Here is a 19,257-nt window from a genome sequence, read left to right on the forward strand (position 1 = left end):
CGATAAAACCAAAAACGCAGAATCGTAGAGGATGACTATATGTTCTAGAGTGTAAAATCTCAACCAGATCGTATAATTATTATAGCCAGAATCAAGAAAACAATTTCATTCTTTCTCGATCTGTCTCTCTCTAACACACAGGTTTCATGGTCGGTTTTGCCAATTGCAAAATATGAGTTCAAGGATCTCAGAACCTATAAGAGCCAGAGCAACCAAATTTGGTATCCACACTTCTGTGATATCGGACCTTGACCGTTTTGTGTCCAATTTTCGCCACACCCCAAACCGCCCCTGCAAAGGACGAAAATCTGGGGCATCCACAAATCTCAGAGACTATTAAGGCTAGAGTAACCAAATTTGGTATTCGCACTTCTGTTAGATCTCACTATAAAACGTTTATCTCAGAATTTCGCCCCACCCCCTTCCGCCCCCACAAAGAACGAAAATCTGTTGCATCCACAATATTGCACATTCGAGAAAACTAAAAACGCAGAATCATAGATAATGACCATATCTATCAGATTGCTGAATCTGGATCAGATCGGATCATTTTTGTAGCCAAACGGAACAAATCAATTTGCAGTGGCTACGCAGCGCCCGACGTCACGCTCAGACTGATTTTCTGTCTCTCTCGCACGCACTCTTTGTCGTGTCGTTTAATATTAGCGGCGTCTGCAGCAACTCACAACGTTCCCCCTCGTTTCTGTTTGTTTCTGTGGAAAGCACGTATTCCGGGGCACGAAGATGAAAGCTTGGAGGCACGCATACGATTTGTTTATACAGTTCTAATGCATAATGGCATCGGATTTGCTGGCTAAGGATCCCCACGCACCTACACAGACGGAGTGCGAGTGAGATTGTTTCGTTGTTAATTTAATAAGAGGAAACGCGACAACAGGTGCTGCTCCACAGAGCCAGGGCCTCCCTTGTTGGCCAAATGAAGTCACGTAGCAGACATAAATCAATTGCTATGAGCAGGCATTTGTGCCGTTCCAATTGCACGACTGCAGACGCTGTGCGGCCGACCTCATAGCTGACGGTGAGGTAGGATCGATGGCAGAACTTTTGGGCCTGGACTGCTACTCCTGTGAGGGCTGACTAGCGACAGCTGGTAACTCGTAAATTGAGCATAAGCAATGAAAGTGTAACGAGTCTTAATTTGTTTACCAAGGGCCATGCCACCCGTCCTGGATATCCACAATATGCCTGAATGATGCCAAATCAAATACCCAACTGGGACTAATACTTCCCCAGGAAATGTGTGTCCGGACTGCTTAAAGGGAAAAGTTAAATTTAAGTTTTCGAAATGATTGATCGATTTCTAAGAACTCTTCCAATTCGCCAGTGAGGTTTGTCTTTCGTTACGTTGGAAGCGAACCTACGCATTGAATTCGGTTTGATTTCCTCATTCCGATTAAAAGGAGAATACACAAAGCAAACATACAAGCTGCTGATTTATCTGATTAGAGGCATTCTTGGAAAATTCGCATCTCGCTGGAGATTCTCCAATGAACAGAATTTTAATTATTTCCAGGAAGTCCCATAAGTTTGGCATCTACTCCGTCGAACACCATTGAGTCTGTCATTTTCGTTTTAAAGCACTGTTACTCTATTTAAATAACAATCAGGCAATCTATTTGGTTAAAGATCCGAAGAATTGGAAGCGAAATCAGCTCAAAACGATAGATATTGGATATAGACTCCACCGTCAACGCCGGGCATGAATCGTTCCCTTCTGCACATTTCCGCTGCATTGACAAATTGGACACAATTTCAATGAAGAATCCCTAAAAAAACAGAGCACTGCGGGACAACGACATACCCACACCTTCTATATTCTCTAATCCCCTTTGACAGATGACAGCGTTGAGTACCCCACGGGGCAGGCCGTTCAACTCAAACAAGGATTTGCAGGGAGCATTTTATCTTTAAACTTGTTGCTGTATTTGGTTTACACACAATGCAGAGTTGCGCACAATGAAGGTGGCGGCGTGTCCTGTGTCGCCGGCAGGTCACCAGGTGAGAATGGTTATCATGGCGCGCAGCAGCTCGAGAATGTCCCATCCGTTGCGACGCAGGATATTCAATGCACTGGCCACATCGTGTTTCTTCTGCAAATTAAGACAGATATAGATTAGCGTGGATTACAGTCGTAGGAGGAATTTCGAAAAACCCACAATATTGGCGCGGAGAGTGGCCTGGAACTCTGTCGACGTGAACGTGCGGGAAAACAGGGCAAAGTTCGAGTTCTTGGACTGGGCATCCACGGAGTACCCATGCACATCACTCTTGGGCATGAGGGCCAGCAGGTCGGCGATGAAGCTGTGATTCTTCATCTTGACCTTACTGCAGTCGCAGCTCTTTTCGACCTGGGGCACACGCAGCGCGATGCACGCAAAGATGTCCAGGATAAGCTCGATATGTCTGTGGTGTCTACGCCGGCAATCTGCAGCTCCTCTAGTGCCGTTCGATAGGCCTCGCTCTCCTGCAGCAGCAGGGCCACCTCCTCGAACCCGGGGGTGTTGAAGAAGCGTATGGCCTTACGGAACTTGGCGTCGCACTGAGAGTGCGTATCGATCAGGGCCACTAGAGCCTCGTGGTCGATCAGGCCGAGCACATCCTGGAAGGAAGCGCAAAGGCCATCGTCCTGCCCATCCTTGTCAGCGTTGAGGTCCGGTCCGCTATTGGAACCATTTCCTCCATCTGGGGGACAATATTCTGAGTCATTTCTGGCGTTGGACTGTGCGAACGTGTGGCAAGCAAACACCGCCAGCACGACGCAGAATAAGGTCAGCGTCTTCATTTTCAGAATCATCATGTACCTGGCAGAGATTCGCGTTGATTTTGGCTCTGAACTGTAGCTAGCCACTCGCTTTTATAGCCACTTTTCCACCCGTAGATGCTATTACCAGCATTTCCTTTCCAGCCACTTCGCTTATAAGGCGAACACACCAATTAGTGTAATTTAGAGCCGTGAAAATGTCTTTCCTCTTATCAAGCAGTGAAATTCTTAGAATGACATCTCGGCACATACTCATACTCTGTCATGACGCATGTAAAAACAAGGCCTGGAAAGTGGCAAAAACACCTTCTTAACAGGTGATTACTGAAATACTGAATACTGAAATGAATCTATGCTGTATTTGTCATTGAATTTCTCCACCTTCTTGTGCTGGTATCCTTTACGCCATCCTCTAGCGGGGGGGTTGCTGGCGTTCTTAATCCTATATGATCCGCTTATTAATACGACAAAGGCAAGGGACTTATAAATTATGCACTCGATGCTGCTAGTTGAGGATACTTTGCATGCGATTATAGTAATTATGAAATGTCTGGAAAGTAGGTCAGGAAAGTGGGAGGGCATGACTGAAAGTCTGTGGTACGTACAACAAGTGGTTCACTGCAGGGCAAAGCTTCAGCCCCAACTGGTATTCGAACCGGACAGAATACCAAACACTTTGACCCATCAGATGACAGCCCCAGAATGCAAAGGACTCAACTGTCCTGCAAATGTAGCCGTTCTCAAGGGGGGGGATATGGATTGGTCGGGGACTCGGAAATGGTTTGATTCATGCCCCATTGTTTGTCCAGCAGTTGCGTTCAGTTCGGAATCATTTTCAGTGCGGGCTTTGAACAAATGGTAGACAAAAGAATGCAGCAATTGTACGTCGTGCGATGAATCGAATGAATTTTTCCAATTCAATTCCCTAACACAACGCAAAAATCGTTTGTAATAATATTAATAATCATACGCACCGTTGCACCGGATCTATCTCTAAATTGCCATGGGGTCTCACAACATGCCTCCCCCTACTTATAACGTATCGTTCCCCATGACAACCAATTGTAACAAATATTTGCCAACCAATGTAGCGGAAATAGTTGCATTCTTTTTCAGTTTTATTTCTTGTTTACTATATTTTTTATCTGCCCGTAAAAAATTCCACTATACTATCGCTCAATGGCAAATAATGATGCATATACGAAACAAATGGCAGATAGCAAAATGTGAACACACTTGGAAAACTCTAGTTTGCCGCCTCAGTTGCTAATAAACCTGCTCTTCAGTTCAAGTCCCTTCCTGCAGCAGAACTGCGATTTATCTGTAAGAATTAAATAGTTCCAAAAGCTGATACTATGTACAATTTAGCCGGTCAGCAGAACTTCAAATGAAGCAGATAAACTGCAGGCAGGATTAAAACTTTCCGTTTTCCCAAAGGTTGAGTTCAAAAGTATTTGGAAAGCGTCCCCGGTCACTTGTTGCCAAGGTCAAGTGCGATGAACACACACATTCATGTGGAGGAAAAGTTAAAATCGTAATGAAAGTTCGGCATATATCCGTATATAGTATACATACATACATACATATGTACATAAGCATATCCGGTGATCAATAGTTGGCCCTCCAGCCCCTTGCCATTGCAATTTTCCATCGATTGGCATTAAACTTGTGTGCTGGCTGCTAATAAAATGCCTTTTCTAAAAGGCAAACCGCAGGCAATTGAGCCGCTGTCAGTGGAATATTCTCCCTTATACAGGCAATCGTACTACTCTGATTCCGTCTCTGCTGATGGCAGACCGGAGCTATTTCTGATGTTTCCACATCAACCACAAAGCATAACCATACACCCTCACGTCCTTTCATACATAAATGTATGTGTGTGACAATGCCACAAACTTGTTTGCCGCTCCATATATAGGAAACCATTTTCATTTCCCTGGATAATTTACTCAATTAGAGCCGAACTGGAAGGCTTTGTGGCATTTACGAGAATCGCTTTATTATTGCACTTAAGAGATGTCCAAAGGCAGCTGGGAGGGGGGAATGGAACAGTAGGTGGGGCACACACATGCTACTCCCAGGTCCGACTGACACACTAAATTTACTTGGCTGATAAAACTAAAGTGAACTAAGCCGTAGAGGCTGCTAGGAGGAGCGATGGAGAACAGATAGAACTGGGGCTGTGAAAGTTTAACAGCTAACTTACTTCGATAAACAGGCTTAATTAGCGACCAAAGCTGAAAGTCAACAGACTGTCAACTGGAGCTGGCACTAGGCGCATTAGGACCAAATCCAGGCACACACACACACTCATGCATATAGCCACGCATACTAATAATGTTAATGCCACCAGCAGCAGGGCCCTAGCACAGTGGATAAGGGCTAGCCGTCTCACTATCAAAGATCCCTTTACATGGAAACAGATAGTGGTATCTTTATTGAATTCTCTTAATAGAATAATTGAATAGATTTAGCTTTCGTGTTTCGATGGATATCATTATCATTAAATAGATATGATTGAAGGCTCAGTTATTTAAACCTGCTAAGAAATCCGAGTTAAGCACTTGCTGGATTTTGCCCTACAGTGCCTGGAGCTGGACAAGAGTTTCCTGAAGAGTTTCGTCGACTGTCAGGCTTAATTATGTGCAAGCAACAATGATATTTGTATTATCAGCCTGTCAATGTCAAACGTCAGAGCAACCCACTGACCAGCAGCGCCATCACCAGATGCCAGCAGATTCCATCCCAAGCCGCCACCCCACAGGACTTAATATAGGTTGGAGAACAGCAGCCAAAAGGGAGAGTGAGCGGGGGCTTTAAAAGGTTTGCGTGTTCCCTGTTACGCCCACGACATATGGACATATACGAATACCGATTAAAAGGTGGACGCAATAGCCCAAAGTATTTATGCAAACACACACATGTCTGTACTTGGAAAAGCCAGGAGACGGAAAAAGGCAGTTGGAATGGTGGCAGTAAAAGCGAGAAGCACTTGATATGGAGGCATAAATAAATGCAGATTCATGACTGTCCAGTCAGCAGACAAATGATGTTCAGTTTAAAATCAGTGAACCCCAAAATTTCAAGGTTCCCAATCCTTTAGCCTTGGCCTTGATCTTAAAGTCTCAAGACTCTCGAATCGCATCGAATTGTAAAAAAGACAAATAAAACCTTTGTCGCCCAGTGTTGGGCGGTAAACAATTAAAAATGTCAAATGGCAGCGGGGAATGCGGAAAAAAGGACTTAGGGGCAGCAAAATGGGCGAATATAAAGTGACAGCCCAACACACAATAGCAAAGTGTTGTCATCTCGACAACAGGGAAAAAATTGTGCACCCTCATGTGGCAGTCACATCTCTTAGTTTTTAGGACATCTCTCCGATGGGCTGGTGGGCTGTTCTTCTGTGTGTGTGTGTGTGAGATTTTGATAGAAAGAGACAAGGGAGAAAGAAAAATAACGAAATTATATATACCCTGCATCCGAGAACGTCCAAAGTATGACCCTTTCAAGTTTTTCGTTAGCAGAAAAAAATCCTATAAAAATTACTGTTTCCCAAAACAAAATGGGAGACAGAAAAACCACCTACTAACTTGAGAGAACAAGCAGGAAAAACGGAATCACAGGAAATACCTCAGAAAAAGTGTATGCAAATCAACAACAAAAAGTTAATTCCTTGAAAATTCATAAAAATCGAGCTAAGTTCATGAAAATGCATTTAATAGCATTTCGGCAAAAATATTCCACAAAGTTTTATGACGCTTTTTGGTCAGTTTAGTGGAATTAAATATTTTGTCAGACATTTTGACCTTTTTAAAACTTTTTATGAAAATTAGAGGGCGTAATAGTTATTTATCGAATTCTTTTCCAAAGTGTTGTCTTTATATTCCAGAAAATACCAATTGAAGTAGATTGAAGGTGGCAGAAATTTTCACAACCCTTTAGTTTGAGAGGTTCGTATGTTTTGAGTTTGTTCGGAGCAGAACCCAGCCGATTAGCTGCTTGCCAAATAGCACCTATTTTGTTTGTTACTTATGTCTATGTCACTCATTTGTTTGTTAAAGCTTTGCGGCTTGCTTGCCCTGCTAAACGCTCTCTGCCAGCTCGCTCTTCGCTATCTCCGCTTTGCGTCTGCCTACCGACGTCGGCCGAGCGAAGCTGCGCTTAGCGATCGGAGCGGCAATGTAAAGGGCAGGCAAGCCACACTTGCAATTTGGATGTCACGCATTAAAGAACATATCGTAATTTTATTTCTGCGCCGAGTTTTATTTAATTCGAAATAATTAGTCGGCCGATTGGGGATAAAAAACATTATCTCCACATAAAATTTGGTGACCCCGACGTGATCTCTGAGTTGCAGTGTCAATTAATAATCATTCGCGATCGACATTCGTTAGCCCTAGCAAATTTTCGGCGGTTAAGCACAATTCGGTGCTAAAACACACTTACATACACCTACATACACGCATTGCTGGCTATTAATTTCTCTGTCGCGACAATTCGGTCAGTGCAGTGCGGTAGGCAGTGCAGCGAACTCACTAATACACACAAGCGGAGTACAAATCGGAATCGGACAGCTCGCACAGCCGCACAGCTAAAGGCATTAGCTGTAATCCCGTTGCTTTCGGTTCCCACGTTTATACGTATACAGGGTGTCTTTTTCGGTCGTGCTGAGAGACTCTTTTAAAACCTCAACATGGCAGCACCTGAGCCTACCAATGTCGCGAACGCAGCAATGCCCAGTGATGTAGATTTATACAAGCACAAGGCCGAGTCCATCGCGCGCCAACTAAAGGCCATGGATCGCTTTCTTACCAAGGAAGAGCTTGCCGAGTTAGATGAGGCAGAACTTCAAGCTCGCTTAGAGCAAATCGAGCGAATGAATGCGGATTTCGATGCCGCTCAAACGAGCCTTGAAAGGCTGGATTTCCTGCAGTTAGCCCATGATGCCCGGCTGGACTTTTCGAATGTTTATGTCAAGGTTAGGTCCAGGCTGTCGCGGGAGTTGATGGCTGCTCGCACGGTAAATGTTGCCAATTCAACGGCTCGGCATACTCTAGAGGGGAATTCGTCGTTGTTCGCCTATAATAGTATAGGCCGTTCTCGAATGCCCGAGTTGCAGCTTCCGCGATTCGGTGGGAACTACATGGATTGGCCAGAATTCCACTCGATGTTCTCGACAATGGTGCACAAAGACCATCGTATACCAATCATCGAAAAATTCCAATATCTTCGTGGATGTCTAGATGGTGCTGCGCTGGATACGATTCGTTCCTTGGAACTTTCTGAGGAGAATTACGACAAGGCGTTGAATTTGCTAATGTTGCGATTCGATAATAAACTGTTACATTTTCAGGCACACGTCAAGGCTATTTTCGGGCTGCAAGGGGTGGAGAAGGGCTCAGCTATCGGCTTGCGCGCGCTCAGCGACAAAATCAATTCGCACTTGCGTGCACTTCAGACCTTGGCGACCCCGCAGGAGATTTCGGATGGGTTGCTGATCTTCATCATAGGCACGAAACTGGACCACAAAACAAAGGAGAAATGGGAAGAGAACTTGCCGACGTCAGGATTGCCTCGGTGGTCAAGCATGGCCTCATTTTTGGAAGCGAGATGTCGGATGCTGGAGAATTTGGGATCAGCCATGGCAACAAGTCCTAGTCAACAGGTGGGAGAAGACAAACCTGTCACCCTTATCACCTCCAGTAACGACCATCCTAACCCCATATGTAACCATTGCAATTCCTCCGAGCATTACATATCTAGATGTCAGGCATTCCTGAATCTCTCTGCGTTTGAACGATACAAAGAAGCAAAGAAGAGCCGCTTGTGTTTGAACTGCCTCAACAAAGGCCATGAATTGCAGAGGTGCAGGTCAGGACTTTGCAGGCATTGCCAGGCCAAACATCACACGCTACTCCACATTCCATCGGGAACTGGTGCTTCATCTTCCTCTTCACCGGCCGAGGAATCTATCCAGCAAGAGGCCGCGACTGTGCTTCTAGCAAGCGGGTGTTCTAGCCCTCCCCCTCGATCCAGAAATCTCAGCCTAGCCAGAACGTGTTGCTACCTACTGCCCTCGTCCATGTAACAGATCGTTATGGAGCACTTATCCCATGTCGTGCCATTTTGGAAATGCAATTACGGAAATGCAGCCTAACTTCGGCGTAGACGCAAAGGATTGGCCAATGCCGAATAATCTAAAACTAGCTGATCCTAATTTCTCCAAGCCCCAACGTATCGATCTGTTGATAGGTTCTGGTTTGTTCTTCGATTTAATGTGCGTCGGACAGATTCGACTATCATCCCAATTGCCAACATTGCAGGAGACTAAACTTGGTTGGATAGTATCAGGAAGCATTGATAGCTCGGAGAATAAGCGTGCAGCTTTAGCCGCTTTTGAAAATTCCTCGTACATCTCTATTGACGATTTTCGACCCACAACGCTGGAGTACCAAAACTTAGAGCAGCAATGCAGGAAGCAGCTGCTCGAGTGCCAGGTGCAAGTGGAAAAACTGCGATCGGAGAATCAGGAACTGCAGCGCGAACTTTTCCATATATTGAAAACCTACATATCCACGCTAAATGAAATTCAACTTTCAACAATTTCTACATTGCCAAATTTCCTGCCATTCTATGCAATTACAGAGGTTCCCGATGACCAAGACGTAATCACGACAAGCCGCCTTCGTAAAGAAGCGCCGATTGCTGCGTTCGACGATCATCCCAGCGTAGCCGCCAGCTGCGCCCAAGCAAGCATCTTCAAGAGGGCCGTTGGAAAAATAGCGGTTCTGCCCCTTCAGGATGGATCTGTTGAAAGCCTTTGCCTTCCAACGGGGGGTGAATGTTCGGAGCAGAACCCAGCCGATTAGCTGCTTGCCAAATAGCACCTATTTTGTTTGTTACTTATGTCTCTGTTACTCATTTGTTTGTTAAAGCTTTGCGCTTGCTTGCCCTGCTAAACGCTCTCTGCCAGCTCGCTCTTCGCTATCTCCGCTTTGCGTCTGCCTACCGACGTCGGCCGAGCGAAGCTGCGCTTAGCGATCGGAGCGGCAATGTAAAGGGCAGGCAAGCCACACTTGCAATTTGGATGTCACGCATTAAAGAACATATCGTAATTTTATTTCTGCGCCGAGTTTTATTTAATTCGAAATAATTAGTCGGCCGATTGGGGATAAAAAACATTATCTCCACAGAGTTCTTTTCTTATCCCAAAATAACATCCTCCGCTCATGTCTGTTGCGTAGGATAAAGGTACAACATAGATATGAGCAGTAGAAAAAGGAAATGTAGAAAAGGCAAAGACAAAGGCATGCTGGAGTTTGTCTAGACAAATTGTGCCCTTATGCCACTGCCACACACACGCTCTCAAGGACACCGGCATGTTTGAGGCTCATTTCTGCCCAGTCCACCCTTTTGGAATCTCTGTGAGTGTGTGGACCCGACACGACTGGAGGGTTTATCAGTTTAATGGCTGCCATACTCGCTAAGCCTCCATTCAGGTGAATGGTTGCTGGGCCTCGAAATTGGCAACATGAGTTGGCAGCAACAGCAGCAGGAACAGCAGCAGCATCATCTGTGGGTGAAAAAGTAATTTGTAAGCAAATTATGATAAATTGTAGCCGTTGATGAACCCGCGACCGGCACACCGAGCTCAAAGGGAACTCGCAGGATACCCATAAACAGGAAAACAACTGCTAGAGACTACCATGAATTAGGGGGATGGGATCTATTGTATTCATTATTTTAGATCAATTATAAATAATGTGCTGCAGCAGCCAAACACTCTGGTTACAAAATTCAATTTGGGTCAATGCGGAACTCTTGACAATTTATGGCCAAGCAATTGCATCGGAATTGCCAATTTTGCGGGCATTTATTTAATGAAATGCAAATAACTCGGGGAAAAACCCCTTAGGAATACGTTCATATATGTATATTCGCATGATTCCTTTTTTTCAGACATTGGTCAGGCAGCGGCTCAATTAAAATTACATTAAATTGGATTTGAATTGCGTTTTACGAGCTGGCTTTTCTTGTGCCTGCCCCCTTGGGGCAACTCCCTTTCCTGGAATTGCCTTTTTGTGCAGACAGCGCCACAAGCAGCAGCAGCAGCATCAGAATCAGAAGCAGCTGTCTATGCATTTGGGATTTGAGCTTAAGACAGAGACGAGGACGACACTCAAACGACTTGCCCGCAGCGCCTCCATCTTCATCTTTATCCCCACCATTCTTCCTGCCAGCCAGCCAGCCATCTCCTATCCCCTGGTCTGGTTGTGTGTCTATGCATTCTCTGCTGTGGTATTTTTCATGTCGCTGCATTGCTTTCAGCCACCAGCTCTGGCCAACTTCAACTCAACTCGGCATTCATGCAATTTCCAGAACCAGAAGCAAGAGCGGCAGTAGAACAAGAGATAAAGCAGTACAAAATTTTAAATTTGCCTTGTTTGTTGAGTTAAATGGTGCCAGGACTTAGATTTTGTTCCATTTTTAAATGGATTTTAATTTGATTAATTGACTAAATTGCCATTCCATACGTAGCTCCATTCTGTACATGACCTCGATAAGTATTTTCCCTAGTATTTCGATGGAAATTCAATTGAAGTTACTTTCACAAAATATACCAGTACTGGTATATAGGTGCATAGGAACACTCGCGAGACAATCCAATTTCACTGAAGCAATTCAATTGAATAGAACACTTTGATTTGAGCTGAAGGGGATTGATTGCTTTGATTTGGGATCAGGTAAACTTGATCTAAAATAAATTGAACAAAAATAAATAGACACGTGTAAACTTTCAAATGCAAATAAACATTGTCAGGGGAGAATTCAATTTGCTAGCCCATTTGTCGATGGATATCTACACAAGAATTACCGCGTAATTGTGTGGAGAGGTGTGCACCTTAAATAGCTGCTCAGGTCAGTAGAAGTTCAGTCAAATCTGTAATAATTCCAAATAGTTGACACTACCAAGCCACATGCAAATTTTCTCACACACACAGAGAGAGAGAGAGGGAGGGAGGGAATGGCCATAAAGTATGCATCGAAAGCGTGAACACGCTCTGGGCTGCTGCAGTACGAGCATTGTACATAACCGAAACTCTTGTTAAATATTCAAAATTATTTGCATGACCGGCTTGCCAGTATTCGATGTCGATGGCAATGGCGATGGCTACAGCGATAGATGAACGCTTCGGGGATCGAGGCATAAAGGGAATATTTCAGAGGACACAAACACCTCGCACACACATCGGCATTTGTTCGTTTGCGTACTTGATTTGTGCATATGTGTGAGCAATTTATGTGGCAAAGGGAACTTTAGCAGATTTGATATTCAAGCGCTCTGTATATACATATGTGTGTAGTCTCTCTGTACATACATATGTACCTATGGATAGACTCGTAAATATGGCAGAGCGGACATGTAATACGATTTATATGCATGAGTCATATACAAATATTTCAGTGTCCTGCCCCTGTCTGTCAGCAGCAATTGGCGCCTAACCAAATGCAAATTGGAGGAATTAATAGCCCGAAAATATGGAAACTAAATGGAAGATCATAGCTTGTGGAGTTAGTCATCGAATTGCACGAAATCCAAAAATAATAGACTTCAAAACTGGCAGCGAAAAAGGCCTTTCGTGAATATTAAAACTGTTGGATGGGACATTTGTACATATGTACATTTTGAAACAGAAGGATTCCAACCTTAATCCCAATTAAGGACTGGTTAGCTTTTGTAGCATAGCACTGTAAAGTAGTGATCCTAGGCTGGGGTCAGTCTCAGTCTGCCCAGGGTCACCTACAGTTTATTTGTAAGTTGCTGAGACGTTGAGACTGGGGGGGGGAGGCGGGTCGTTGGCGCAGGGATCGCCGAGCCGCCGTCAACGACGGGGCCTTCGGGAGAAATTAGGGAGGGGGGGGGGGAAAGCGGCGTTGGGCCGGGCGGCGCGAAACTCACCCGAGACGCTGCACTCCCCGACTTCAGCAGGGTAAAACCCCTGTTGCCAAGGTCGAAGTGGGCCGCGGGTCCGGGGAGGTGAAGGAAAAGGATGGGGGGGGGCGCCTCTGTCGAAACGCGTACCACTTCTCCCTCCAGCAGGGTAAAACCCTGATTGCCAGAGTCAGAGCGGGAGCGTAGTGACCGAGAACAGTCAGGAAAACGGGTGGGGAGGGGGTGGAGAGATGACCGCAGTCGGTGGTCCGACCAGAGAAAATAAATGGAAGCCAACGCGTTCTTAATTCTATGATCGAAGTTTTATTGGATTGGTTCCCCTCGCACTCCCTCCTACTCCTACTACTACCTTGGCCAGCGGCCAGCTCACCCGCGGATCCGGCGCCTGTGTTCCCGCAGCTCCTCCATGCTCTTCTCTCCTCTCTGGCGCGCGGCCGTTCAACACTTTTTTTTTCTCTTCACTTCGATGTCCGCGACGTTCCGTCTTCGCTCACTTCCCAGAATCGACTCCCTCTCTCGCTACGGTCGCTCGACGTTCTCGCCACGCCTCGCGCTCGTTTTCGGGCCAACGGGACTTTTCCGAAAGAGCTCCGCTCTGCTGCCGGCTGAGCATGGCTCCCCCTCCTCGCCGTCTTCTTTGCGGTTGTTCCGTGTGAGCTGGCCGTTTGGCGGGATTTCGGCTATGCAAAACATAACTAGCTTATTTACTACTATAGCATATGGTTGTGAGTAATCCAATTATTAATATTATTATTATTATTCTTGTTACTATGTGAGGGTCCCAGTATGGGTCCTCACACCCTCTCCTTACTTCGGGGGCCCGTGAGCGAATAGTCACTTTGCTCGTCTTGCTGATGTGGACCTGGAAGAAGGTGTTGTCCGCCTCTGCCAAGAATCGGACATCTTTACGCCGCGGGTTGACGAGTTGTGCCAGGAGCCGGGCTTTCAGGGTGTCTGGCAGCCGGCCGTCGGGCGTACGTACTCTCCAATCCGCCTCCCCAGTCACCCAACGAACGGCTGGGTTGGGGGTCGACGTTTCTGGTATCTCCGGACGGCCGCCCTCGGGATGTAGGATGGCGTCCAGATCGCAGGCGTCCGGTAGCTCTGCGTCTTCGGTGGCGATGTCTTCGGGACGCAGGATGGCGTCAAAGTTGCTGACGGCCGGTAGTCCTGCATCTTCGGGGGCGATGTCCAACCCGTCTATCCGTTCGAGAAGGTTGAGCGTATCAAGGGCCCCGAAGAGTGCCGGAAGCGGTGGCTCTTCCCAGCGGAGCACCTCTTTTTCGAACTCCGTCGGCTCGAATTGCTGGCGGTATCCGCGTGCGGTGGCACCTGGCAGCCCGTCAGGGATAGTGATGGCCTCTGCCCCCTCGTCGGGGCTCGGACCCGGAGCGGTGTAGTCGGCTGCTTCTCCTACGGTGGCGTGTCCAGGGCCCTGCGCGTGGTCTTCGGCGACCTGGTCGGGGTTGACCTGGCTGGGGCCCTGAGCATGGGTGAACGTGGCTCTGGCGGCGTTGCCAGGGCTTGGGTCCCTGTACGTCTGGGCCACGTCTCCTGTAATATTGACGTGATCGGGGTCTGAATCGTGCCCCTCGATGATCTGGTCGATGCGGGGCCAGCTTACGACGTCGCCGCATAAATTTTCCCAGCTGAGGACCTCTGGGTGGACTTGGAATTCTCGTGGAGTGGGGCGAAGAATCAGTTCCTCGATGATCTCCCAGTCGACTGGGGGCTCCGGCCTGGCTTTTGTCGTAGTTCTCCGACGGCGGGGGTCTCTCGCATTCGATGAGCTGTGAATAGGCATGGACTTGTTGACTACAGGCAAGAAATACTTTGATACTCTATGAGTGCGGCGGAGCGGTTATAGACTTAATGAGAATCTCCAAAATGTCGGCCTTGGTTGGTCCCTTCGGTACAATCACGGTTGCGGTTTGCCCTTGAAGGAACAGCCACGCCCGCTTCGTTTGGTGCGTCGTTCTTCGAAGGATGTCCGGGTCCCGGAAGCGGATGTGTCCAGGAGAAGCGGCCACGCACGCCTCGTTCGGTGCGTCGTTCCTCGCAGGATATCCGGGTTCCTGAAGCGGATGGGTCCAGGAGAAGCAGCCACGCACGCCTCGTTCGGTGCGTCGTTCCTCGCAGGATATCCGGGTTCCTGAAGCGGATGGGTCCAGGAGAAGCAGCCACGCACGCCTCGTTCGGTGCGTCGTTCCTCGCAAGATATCCGGGTTCCCGAAGCGGATGTGTCCAGGAGGAGCAGCCACGCACGCCTCGTTCGGTGCGTCGTTCCTCGCAAGATATCCGGGTTCCTGATTGGTTTCGTCTCTGTGTATCCGGGGTGTCAGCATCGTCGTGGCGGTTTGAGTAGATCTGCGTTGTAATCAAGATTGTTGTATATTGGTTCGGTCAGGGTCGTCTTCACTGTCCGTCCTGATCTGGTCGGTCTTTTCGTCATCTTCGTCGATGGTCGGGTAGAACGCCTTCAGGTCGTTCAAACTGGCTGATCGCTGCTTACGTCCGTTTAGAACCTGTAATCGGACGAGATTCGGAGAGAGAAACTTGGTCACCCGGTATGGTCCCTCGAATTTCGTGGCCAACTTGGAGGCGAAGCCTTCGGCTGCTTTGGACAGAGTGTGGCGACGTAACATCACTTGGGATCCAATAGCCGGTTTCCATTCCCTACGGCGGAGGTTGTAATGTCGTTTTTGCTCTTCTGATGCTTTGTCGCAGTTTGTTTTTGCGATTTCGAACACCTCTCTCATCTGTCGTGCCCTGGTCTCCGGGTCGGCGATGCTAGTTCCCGTTCCTGGCGTAACCTCGTCGTACAAGGCGCCTGGCAGTCTTGGCTCGCGACCTTGGATCAAAAACGCGGGGCTGAATCGCGTCGAATCGGACACGCTTGAGTTGATCGCGAGCGTGATTTCTGGCAAGAGCTCGTCCCAAGTGTTCTGTTTTCCGTCGATGTATTGCGCCACCATCGTTTTAATTGTTCTGTTCGCGCGTTCTGTTGGATTTTGTTGGGGAGTGTACGGGGCAGTATGCTGAAGTTCCATCCCTAGCCTTTTGCAGAATCCTTTGAACGATCGGCTGGTAAACTGTGCCCCATTGTCGCAAACGAAGGTACGAGGGGTACCAAAGCGGCTTAGGATTCTTTCTCGGAATGATCTTTCCAGGTGTGGCGTAGTTGCCTTGCGTAGAGGCACCAGTTCGACCCACTTACTAAATGCGTCGAAGAAAACCAGGAGGACGGTGTTTCCATGTTTGGAGCGGGGCAACGGCCCAACAAAGTCGGCGCATAACACGCTGAAGGGTTCGTCAACTTGTCTGGTGAACATTTTCCCCGCCGGTTTGAACTGGCTCACCTTGTATTTTTGGCACACTACGCATTGGCGAACGTATCTGGCGACTTCTCGGAACAGGCCTGGCCAGTAGTACTTTTGGGCGACTCGTGTGCTTGTTTTTCGGATTCCTAGATGTCCGGCCGTCGGGTGGTCATGGCATTCTTTTAGTACGCGTCGTCTATGTTCTGCAGCGACGCAGAGTTTCCATGGGGTGGAGTCTTCTTCTTCGGGCACGGTGTGCAGGCGCCGATACAGTTGTCCACTCTCGCTTCGGTAGTCTTCATATTTGCCCGGCTGCTGCCTGATTCTCGCCAACATTTTCCTGATCCACTTGCACTGTGACTCCTCCTCCAGAGCTTGATGTAGTAACTCCAATGGTTGGCGGGAAAGTGCATCTGCTACCACGTTCTGCTTCCCTCGGCGATAGCGAATATCGAATTGATATTGCTGCAGCTCCAAAGCCCAACGTGCTATCCGTCCAGTGGGGTTGTCGATCGAGTTGATCCATTTGAGGGCGAGATGGTCCGTGATCACGTCAAATCGGTATCCTTCCAAGTAACAGCGCAGCTTGCGGATTGACCACACTATTGCCAAGCATTCCTTCTCAGTAACGGAGTAGTTCTCCTCGGCTTTGGACAAGCGTCGACTCGCGTAGGCTATTACTCGTTCCTCGTCCCTTATCTTTTGTGTAAGGACGGCTCCTAATCCTTGTTCGCTAGCGTCGGTTTGCAATGAGAATTTTTCAGAAAAATCAGGGCAGGCGAGGACCGGCGCTTCGGTTAACCTGATCTTCAACTCCTCGAAGGCTTTCTCCTGTTCTTCCGACCATTTCCATTGCCGATCTTTCCTTAACAACGCCGTCATGGGTTCTACTATTTCGGAAAAGTTGGGTACAAACCGCCGGTACCAGGAGGCCATACCGATGCATCGGCGAAGTTCCTTGACACCTGCCGGAGGTTTCAGGTTGCGCACTGCGGCGATCTTGTCAGGATCCGTGTGTATGCCGTTCCCGCTGATGACGTGTCCTAAATACTTCAGTCTGCGTTTGAAGAAGCTGCATTTGTCCTTGTTGAGTCGAAGATTAGCCTTGCGCAGCCGCTGTAGAACTGTCCCAAGATGCCGCATGTGGTCCTCCACGGTGTGCCCGATGACGATAATGTCATCAAGATAGGCGAATGCGTGTGGTTCCATGTCGGGGCCAATCACGCTATCCAGTGCTCGCTGGAAGGTCGCGCCGGCGGAGTGAAGGCCAAAAGGCATCACTTTCCAGTGAAACAACCCGCGGCCCGGCACGGTGAACGCCGTGCACTCGCGGCTGGTTGGGGCAAGCGGAATTTGCCAGTAGCCGCTCTTCAGGTCCAGGGTCGATATGTACCTGGCATCTCTCAGCTGTTCCAATATGTGGTGAATCCTGGGGAGGGGATACGCGTCGGGGATTGATCGCGCGTTCAACTGTCGGAAGTCTATGCACATCCTGATGTCACCTGTTTTCTTGCCCACGAGGACAATTGGGGCGCTATGTGGACTCTTCGAAGGTTCAATCTGCCCTTCCTTAAGCAGTTCGTCGACCTGTTTATTAATGACGGCTTGCATAGCGGGGTTTTTTGGATAATAACGTTGTTTTATAGGCTTGTTGTCGCGCATCACGATGGTGTGTTCTGCAATGGGGGACACTCCGCTGAGGCCGTCGAATTGTTTCAGTTCCTGTTGCAACCATTCGGTGATCCGGGGTTCCAGGGGTTCGTCGTCTTCGGGCTCGAATCCAGGGGCCAAAACGTCGGGCAATTGGGATATACTCACGGTGGCCACTGTTGCTCCCTGTGTCCGTTCCCTGGTGCGCCTACGGCGGGGCCCGTTGTCGCCGATGCCGGGCTCGAATCGCACTCGTTTCTTGGATCGCTGCTGTACCTCGTGTACCCGGAAGGGGTTTTTCAGCATGGCTCTGTGGTCGAGGCCGGGGAGCGCCGATGTCCATCCGGGTTGGTATCCTGCCGGGGTCGAGACCTCGCCCGAATTCCTAGAATTCCTTGAAGAAACGGCCACGCACGTCTCGTTTGGTACGTCGTCCCTCGTCGGTTTTTGATGCTGGGCGACCCGGTCTCGGCTGAGATTCGTAGGTTGATCCAGGCGGGCTGGGGATCCTATGTCTTGAGTCCTGGTATCATGGCTGTGTTTAAATTGCAGGCGCAAGGGGACTCCTCCACACTGCAGGGTCGCGTCTATTCCGCATAGGAAATCCATCCCGAGGAGGACGTCATCCAGCACGTCTTTCATTACTAGCACCGGCATCTTTACTTGTTGATCTCCTAGTCGTATGTCTGCCATCAGCGCCTGAGTCAATTCCCGGAGGGACCCATCCGCCAATCTGATCGTCGTTCGCACCATCGCTATACTCTGTCCGTTGTCCAGCTCCAGGGCTTTGCGTTCGCTAACGAAGCTCCGTGTGGCGCCTGTGTCCAGAGTAGCGAGTAGGTCCTCTCCTTCCATGGTTACTTGCGCGCGAATTCGTCCTCTCTCCAGCCGCAGGGTTCCCTTTACTGCCTCGGGGTGGGATTGGCGGTCTTCGCCCGGTCCCCTGCCGAGTGAAGCGCCTGTCCGTTTCCCGACGAATTCCTGCGACAGCATTCGATGGTGCGTAGCCCGCGACGGCCGCAGTCCCAGCAGTACAAGACTTGGGGCTGTTTACACTCCCTGGAAAAGTGTCCGGACCCGCCGCAGTTCCTACAAGCATGCTGCACGTCGATTATGGGGTCGGCGTCTTGGAGGATGGTTCCATTCCTGACATCCGGCTGCTGCGAGTCCGTCGACCAATCCCTCACCTGGGTTCTATCGTGCCGGAGATCCTGTGTCCTCGCGGCCGCGTGATTCCTTGGTCCTCGTTGACCAGCCGTTGGCCCTAAAGTTTCCCGCGGATGGGTGTCTCGTGCTTGGTTCGCGTAGCCCGTGAGCTCCGACGGTCCCTTGTTACGCGTCACCTCGAAGTTCACAACCAGTTGCGTTAATTCGGAGAGAGAATCAAAATCTTTTCGTCTCGTAAACAACTGGTATTCCGGGAGCATGTTATCGTATATCCTTTCCAATTCCTGAGCCTCGGTGTATCCCGCGCGCTGCATCATTAGTCGAATGTCCACGAGGTACGTTTTAAACGCTTCTTTTGGTCGTTGAAAATGGGTTCGGATCTC

The 19,257-nt window shown here is 48.6% G+C and overlaps 1 protein-coding gene across 1 annotated transcript; it reads right to left on the minus strand.

The window, feature by feature from the left end:
• Positions 1–1,920: 1,920 nt before the first annotated feature.
• Positions 1,921–2,803, minus strand: LOC117192947. Its single transcript, XM_033397672.1, has 3 exons — positions 2,514–2,803; positions 2,178–2,433; positions 1,921–2,111 (listed from the first exon to the last, which is right to left on the minus strand). Exons 1-3 carry the CDS (start codon positions 2,801–2,803, stop codon positions 2,013–2,015), a joined length of 645 nt encoding a protein of 214 aa, XP_033253563.1. The 3' UTR covers positions 1,921–2,012.
• Positions 2,804–19,257: the final 16,454 nt, after the last annotated feature.

This window comes from Drosophila miranda (genome assembly GCF_003369915.1).
Source record: "Drosophila miranda strain MSH22 chromosome Y unlocalized genomic scaffold, D.miranda_PacBio2.1 Contig_Y2_pilon, whole genome shotgun sequence".
NCBI classification, from domain to species: domain Eukaryota; kingdom Metazoa; phylum Arthropoda; class Insecta; order Diptera; family Drosophilidae; genus Drosophila; species Drosophila miranda.